This window comes from Plasmodium relictum (assembly GCF_900005765.1).
Source record: "Plasmodium relictum strain SGS1 genome assembly, chromosome: 9".
NCBI lineage: Eukaryota > Apicomplexa > Aconoidasida > Haemosporida > Plasmodiidae > Plasmodium > Plasmodium relictum.
In genome coordinates, this window is record NC_041687.1 from 1,253,348 (window position 1) to 1,261,703 (window position 8,356).

The following is an 8,356-nucleotide window of genomic DNA, read 5'->3' on the forward strand; positions in this document are numbered from 1 at the left end:
ATTCATATAATAAATGGCAACAAAAAAAAAAGAAAGATATCATAAAACGGGAAAGTCAAACAGAAAAAATTATTTTAATTTATCTGACTATGAAAATTCTATTAATATTTTAAAAGTTTTTGACAATGGTAAATATACTAGCAATATTAATGCTTTAAAAGATAATGAATTGGAAATAAACTTTGAAGTTAATAAGTCCTATAGTGATGAAGAAAAAAATAGAAATATAAAATTTCGTAAAAGTTTATTTTCTGAAATAAATAAAGCCAGCAAAGAAAGATTACAAAAACTCAATATTGAGAAAGATAAAATAAAATGGAATAATATAGAATTAATTGAACTTCATAAAAAAAAAGAAAATGATGAAAATTATATTTATTCTAAGGGAGATCCTTGTAAATTTAAAAAAAATAAATGTAAAAAAAAAATAGATGTAAGTAACTTAAATAATGAACATAAAATAAAAGAAAAAGTAAATAAAGAGTATAATGCAAGTGAGCTATGGAATTATTTAAACTTTATACACAAGTCAGAAGACAGTAGATTAAAATACAAAATAGAAGAAATAATTGAAAAAAAAAATAGAAAAGATGAAGAAAAGAATACTAGCAAAAAACATATATTTAATGAAATAAATGATAAAAGTTTAAAAAAAGAAAAGAAATTTAATTATGATGAATACAAAAATATTATTAAATATATATTACCAAGTATGGCTAATGGTAAAATAAAATATTCATGGCTTGTTTTAAAAAATAATTTAAAATGCCAGAATGAAGAAATAAATTATAATGAGTTTTTTAATTTCATAAATGAAAAATGTGGGAATGATGAAAGTGAATATGTAAATAAAATTGTATGCAGTAAATTAAAAAATAAAATATTAAAACATAATTTTACCCCTTCCGATGTTCAACTGAAAACAATTAATTATGTTGATAATATTAGGTCTAAAGCATCAGAATTTTCTCGAGATTTTAAGGAATTAATAACAGAAAAAGAATTGGAAGATTTATTTAAAGATAAAGAAAAAATAAAAAAAGAAGAATTAGAGAAGCATATTATAGATATTATTGGCAAAAAAACGAAGGATACAAAGTATAAAGAAATAGATAAAACAATTTCAAATAAAGAGGAACTAAAAGAATTAGAAAAAAAAAATTTTAAGAGAAAAGAAGGTTTAACAAATTTTAATATAAAAGCATATATCTCTACTTTATTAACAAATAAAAATGATGAAGTATTTGTAAAACATTTCATAGAAAATTTGAATATTGATTATGATTCATTAAATAATAAAAATATAAATATAAAAGATGCTTATGATTTTTATTCAAGAAATATTCCCCCTACAGAAAATATTGATGAATCTTACACTAACGAATTAAATGAAGAAGAAATAAAAAGAGCTAAATTTTTAATTGAAGAAATAGATTATTCAGTTCGAAATAACTTTAAGCCAAATTACGTAAGCGCAAACTCTGATAAAAAAGATTCTAAAAAATCCTATTTATCACTTTATGAAATTTTTAAACATTTAGATATAGATAAAGATAGTTATATAACTAGAGAGGATTTAGATAAATGTTTCAACAAATTGAAAATGAAAAATGTAAATAATAAAGATGTAAATATACTTTTAAAATATATAGATACACAAAGAAAAGGATATATAAACATAAATGATTTTTTAAGAAATTATCAAATTGAAGAAAAATCAATGATAAATTGGATAAAAAACACAAACAAACCTTATTTTGAATTTATAAAAAATTTAAAGCAAACAAGTAGCCGCGAAAGATGTATTAGTGAAAATATTCTAAATAATAAAAATGCTACTAATGCTAAAAAATATGAAGATGTAGTAAATAGTTACAACTTAGAATTAGATAAATATTGCCCTTCATATGTCATAAGAGAAAGAATTCGTGATAATTTCATGGCAAAAAAAGAAGATTTCTTGGATAAGCACATAAAAGCTGCTAGATTTCATTTAACAGGATATAAAAATACAAGCAATTTAACAGAGCCAGTGCAAAATTCAGACTTATATATGAATGATTCTTTAAGGTTTAGAACGACTTACAATTTAAACTATACTTAATGTAAAAAAAGTTATTTTCATTTAGGGATATATATATATACTAACCATTTTTCTATAACATAATATTTTCTCATTGAATTGTGCATTTGCTTTTTAAGGGTTATGAAATTCAGAATTACATTATTAATGCTAATTTGTTTAAAACATTTTTGATTTTTTTTAGTAAATATTTTAAATTAATACCTTTCATATTAAGTAAAAACTATAAATTAAGAAAAAAAAGAAAAAATGAATATAGATAATTGATTATATCCTTATTTATTAAAATTAGGTATTAGATTTTTTTTTTTTGTATTTGATGTAAAATTAATTAAAGTAATACCTTTTTATTTTCTTTCATAGACAAGATTATTATTGTTAAAATTAATAAAATAAAATAATACTGATCATAACAAATTATAAAATGTAATATATTTTTTTTTATACTTATTTTATATATCATATAACTTTTAAAAAACTTTGAATATTACTCTTTTAAAATTTTAAATGATCATATTTAAAAGTTAAATAATTGAATTTCTTCAATATTTTTTTTCTTTTAATTTTTTTTTATTTTTTTCTATATTAAATTAAAATATATTCTTGAATATTCTTTAATTACTTTTTAATGAAAATTCAAAGTAAAAAGAATTTATTATTAAATCTAATTTAAATAATTTCTTTATTGATTATAGAAGGTATAGTAGCGCAAAAGTTTTCTTATAAACTAATAAGACAAATGTGAAATTTATTTAAAATATAAAAGTAAATTAAAAAATATCATAGAAAAATTAATCCTCTAAAAAAAAAAATAAAAAATAAAACCCCAAAATAAAAATTTCCAAAAAAAAAATAACAAAGAAAAAAGCATTAAAAAGAATACCAAAAATTACAAGCTAGAAAGTCTAAAAATAAAAATACTATACCGAAATATAAAAATTTTTTAAAAAATAATAAAATTAAAATAAAAGAATTACAATTTAAAATGTAAATAAAAAAAAAAACATTAAATTTCCCATAAATTATAATATAAAAAATAAACTAAAACTAATAAATATACATAAATAACAAAAAATTTATATGCTTTAATTTTATTTAAAAAAAAATTATGGAACAATAATAGTGGGTGGTATATAAATAGCTCTTTTGGGAACATAGGAAGATTCTACAGACAAATGATTATGTGTACATTTATCTCTATCAATATATTCATACTTTTTTTTTTTTTCTGAGTTATTTTTTTCTTTTTCTTCGCTATTATCTTCATTATAGGAATAATCAGATGAATAAGAATAAGTTGTAGTGTATGCAGGATAATAATAATAATAAGGGTAAAAATAACTCGTTGGGTGTAAAGAGTATTTTTTAGTAGAACTGCAACATCCTCCTGTCTTTGAACTTAAAAGATATTCCCCTGTCACAGCTAAAGGATAATAAAAAGGGCTGCTTATTGTTTTTTTAGGCTCTGAAAAAAAAAAAAAAAATTAGAGGAAATGAAATTTGAACATAAGTTTAATTATTAGTAAACAACCACTAAAGATAAATGTACAATTAAAGAAAAAAATTTTAACTAATAGTTATTAACTCATTGATTTGTTCTTTTTTTCCAATTTGGTAAAACAAACATAATTATTAGAGTTTCATATCAAAAAATTAAAAACACAAAATATATAAAGACGAAAATAAAAAGAAAGAAGATATTACTACACACAAAAGTTAATTTTATGAAATATAATATTAAAAGAAATTAAAAAATGAAGAATGAAAGTGTTATATACGATTAATTACTCAGATAAACGCAGTTATAGGTGTTGTAGATTACTGGCTCAACGGAATATGTTCTATACATTTTGATTGATTTAATATATCAGATATTAAAATTTCATAAAAGCTAAATTTTTTCAAGTTTTGTTTTAATTTAATACGTTTGTTTAAAATTTTTATGTTAACGTTAAAAAAAATTTCAAAAAATTTAATTTTAATTGACTTATTTCACTTTTTTTTTTTTTTTATAAAAGAATTATATTTCATATTTTTAAAATTGTGGACTTTCATAATAATTTTTTATGCACACTTTTTTTTTTTTTATTTATAAGAACGAGCCTTATAATATCGCTACAAATATTAACATGTTCATAACAAATTCTCAAAAAAAATATGGTGCATTCATTTTTCCTATATTCTTATGGTTTTTGAGAATATTTCAATGTATTTTTCTTATACTTTATTATTTTTTTATTATTTTACTTATTTACTTTTTAACTTTTTTTTTTTTTTTTGTCTTTTTCTTGCATATTTATTGGGTTTTTAATCTTTTCCATTTACTTTTTTATTAATTCTTTTTTTATTTTGGCTAACTAAAAATATTTATTTTCATTAATAAAAAAATGCATGCAGACTTTTAAAAAATACACATTCCGATGTTTAATAAAAAAAAAAAAAATGTGGCAACTTTTCTATGTTTGTCTTAGATAAGAATTAAAAAAATTTTTTTTTTTTTGAAATTAAATTATATTTAATTTTATATTAATATTTTTTGTAAGATGTGAGAAAAAAGATCTAAAATTATAAGTATTTAGGACTTTATAAAATTATGCAAAATTGTTTTTAATACAAAGCAACGAACAAAACAGGAATATTAAGTACTACGGTTACAATAAAATATTTTCTCATTAAAAATTTATTTTCATAGAAAAATGAATTAATATTTCTTATATTTTTAATTTTGTTTGTAAAAAAAAAAAATTTGAAGGAAAAACTATTTCTTTAAACAGTAGTATTGATAATATACACATTTTCAAAAAGTAAATTTGAAAGAAATATAAAAATAAAATACCCATTTAATATATGCAGGGGGTTTTGTAAAGTGAAAATTAATAGGAATATGGTATAAGTTGATAAAATATTTAGTGCATTAAATAATACAAAATTTTTTATTAATTTTTTATTTTTATGCTATTACTTTTTTTTTTTTAATTTTAAAATGAATATGCAAGAAAAAAAATATAGTAATGATATTGTATTAATTATTACAATAGTTTTAATAATAATTATCATAAAAATAATAATTAATAATGCTAATTATAAATATAGCAATTACACTCATTTTGTTTTTATTGTATGAAATATATTAAAAAAAAAAAAAAAAAATTAATTCGCATTTATGTATATTATAATAAAAAAATTTATTTACCTCTTTTATTTCAAGCATGCTTGGAAAAGACTTAATTTTATAATTATTATAATTTTTGTGTTTTTTTTATAAATGTATAGAAAATTCTATATTTCTAAATCACATTGTATCACTTGAAGTAATTTTAAAATATAGAGATAATATTCACTTTTTTTTTTTTTCTCTCTGCAAGATTTTTCATTAAAAATTCATAATTTTTAAAATATATATATTTTTTTTTTAAATATAAATATTCTATTTAATATAAAAATGAAAATAATAACTCTTCACTAAAATAAATAAAATCCCCTGCTTTTATTTTCTCAGAAATACTGATAAGAAAAAATCATGAAAAATACTATTTAAATATAATTAATTTTTTAGTAATTAAAAAAAAAAAATTTTGTCTATTTCTGTTGAATATAATGCTAATTGAGAGTAAGAAAAAAGTAAAAAACCTTATATATGAATGTAATGAAAAATTAAAATTATACATAAAAATAAAGCAAACTTTTAAGAAAAGTATTATAGACAAAAACACAAAAGAGTTAGATGACATTTATAATCAATGTGTAGAATCAAAATTAAATAATTTTAGTGAAATTAAATATTTTGATGATGATTTTACTGGTGAAAAAAAATTAATTACGGATATAATTGATAGTCTTTTAAATAATTATGTGGAGAACAATGATGGGTGTGTTATATCCTTTAATAAATATGAAAATCTTAAAACTATTAGCAATGACATAGAATATGAAAAAAAAAATGATTGTATAAATGATAATTACCTAGGTAATTTAATAGAACACTTTTTTGTTAAAATAAAAAAATTATCAGCTAAAGAAAATGAAAATAAAATATATAAATTACGATTTGGTGCTTTTAATTTTTCTAATATATATGATTTATTAGAAGAATATGGTGAAAATAAAGAATATTACAAAAAAATAAAAAGTTGCACTTTTAAATATGAAAAAGAAAAAATATACGTCAGTAATCATACCAATGTACAACCAAAAAATGAATTAAAAAAATTTAATGAAAAAACAAAAGCAATTGAATTTTCAGATCTAGAAAAATTAAAAGACATAATGAATTTTGCAGAAAAAAAGAAGAGATTATTAGAAAAAAAATTAAAAATGAATGAACCGTTTTTTTACACATTAATAACGATAGATATCATTGGAGCAAAAAAAGATAACCTTGTGAAAACCTCCATGAGTAATAATTATAATAAATATATTTTAGATAGATTTTATTTTCTTAACATTTCTTATTGCAACTCCGATGATGAAAAAGAAGATATTAACACGGATGAACTAAGAAAATCAGTTTATGAAATTATAAATTTAATTAAGTATTACTTATATGGAAATTTAAAAATTGATATTTCTAATTTTAATTACGTATCAAAAATAGCTAATGAAATATGCAGTGATTTAAAGAAAATTCATTTGAAGATTGTTTTGTATTTGCCATGCAATTATAATAAAATTGATGAAAATATTTTGAATTTTCTTTATTCACTTGATTTAAAATTAAAAGATTATTTAAATTTGTTTGGTAATAATTTAACCAAATTAGAAAATGCTAATTACAATTTAAGAGATGATAAAGATTTTATTATATCAAATAGTGAAAAATATCAAAAATTAGATAGAATTTTATTTGAAAATATTGATTTAGATGAAAATTTGAAATATAGTATAATGAAAGAAGCTTTAAATTTCCCTGAGGAATCTTTTGACTGTTTATCACTGTTAAATAAAACATTTCAACATAATTATAATTTTTATAAAGAGAAAGAAAAAGAATTCCATAGAAATATTTTAAATTTAGTTGAAAAACAAAATGAAATTATTAAAAGTTATGAAGAGAAGGAAAATAAGAAGAAAGATGAGATAAATAATATACTTAAAGAAATATATTGCATTAATGAAAAAAATTTAGAAATAGAAAATGAAATACAAAGGCATCAGAATTTAAATATGAAATATTTACAAAAAGAAGAGAATAATGAGTTACAAAATTTGAAAAGGCTTTATACTGTTGATAGAATATTAGATAAGGAATATGAAAATTTTTTAGAATTTCGTAATGAATCAATAAACAACCAAGAAAAAGCAATAAAAAAAGAAAAAACGTTTCAAAAAATCCAAGACAATAATACTTCAAATGATATACTTGATATCTGTGAAAAACAAAAAGAAGAATATGCAAATAATTTAAATGAAGCATTAAAGTATGGAGAACAATATTTTCAACAAACTCATAATTTAAAGTAATTATTAGAATAAATTTATTATTAGTTTAAATATATTTAATATTATAACATAATATTTTTAATTTAATTTGATTTATTTACTGAAAGATAATGCAAAAAATAAAAAAAAATAGAATAAAAAAGAAAAAAAAATATAACAAAATAAAATAAAATAAAAAAGAAAAGAAAACATAAAGAATAGAATATCTTAATAATTCAATATTATATATTTAGATTTTTTTTTTTTTTGTTGTTTTTCAATTTTTTATTTCAGAAAAAAATGTGATGATGCTATACGTAAAAAAATTGAACTTTTCAAAATTTTAAAAACCACATTAATAAATTTAAATGAAAAGACGAATTCATTAAAGGACAATTTTAAAGTTACAAAAGAATTGAAATTTATTTACCCTATAGATGACAATTACATTAGTTTTAATGAAAAATATAGAAATTATTCAAGAAGTAATAGCTTAAAAGAATATAATGAATTATTAGAAGAATTAACGAAAAATGATTTTAATGAAAAACAGATAAAGTGGATATACAAAATGAACTCTATATCTAAAAAACTTTAATAAAAAAAAATAAATAAATAAATCAAAATATTATGTTTTTACTTAATAAGAAATCCATATTAGCTATTTATAAAAAAATGAGATGATTTATTAATACTTTAAAACTACCAAAAAATATTGGATTATTTTTAAATATATTCATTTTAGAGATAAAAAAAAAAAAGTAATACATTTGAAAGAATTTATTTTTAAAAATTATTAAAATTATCTTAAAATAATTAAATATGAATAAGAAATTAAGAAAAAAATATCTTAAT

The 8,356-nt window shown here is 18.2% G+C and overlaps 3 protein-coding genes across 3 annotated transcripts; 2 read left to right on the top strand and 1 right to left on the bottom strand.

Annotated features, from left to right (window-relative positions):
* Positions 1–13: 13 nt before the first annotated feature.
* PRELSG_0935400 (conserved Plasmodium protein, unknown function) lies at positions 14–2,104 on the top strand (the record flags this gene model as incomplete). Its single annotated transcript, XM_028676802.1, has 1 exon — positions 14–2,104. One exon carries the CDS (start codon positions 14–16, stop codon positions 2,102–2,104), a length of 2,091 nt encoding a protein of 696 aa, XP_028533254.1.
* Positions 2,105–3,189: 1,085 nt separating this feature from the next.
* PRELSG_0935500 (conserved Plasmodium protein, unknown function) lies at positions 3,190–3,932 on the bottom strand (the record flags this gene model as incomplete). The annotated part of the gene is made up of 2 exons (XM_028676803.1): positions 3,190–3,548; positions 3,872–3,932. 2 exons carry the CDS (start codon positions 3,930–3,932, stop codon positions 3,190–3,192), a joined length of 420 nt encoding a protein of 139 aa, XP_028533255.1.
* A 1,748-nt stretch (positions 3,933–5,680) lies between these two features.
* Positions 5,681–8,099, top strand: PRELSG_0935600 (conserved Plasmodium protein, unknown function; the record flags this gene model as incomplete). The annotated part of the gene is made up of 2 exons (XM_028676804.1): positions 5,681–7,539; positions 7,796–8,099. The coding sequence occupies 2 exons, from the start codon at positions 5,681–5,683 to the stop codon at positions 8,097–8,099; spliced, it is 2,163 nt and encodes a 720-aa protein (XP_028533256.1).
* Between the last annotated feature and the right edge of the window lie 257 nt (positions 8,100–8,356).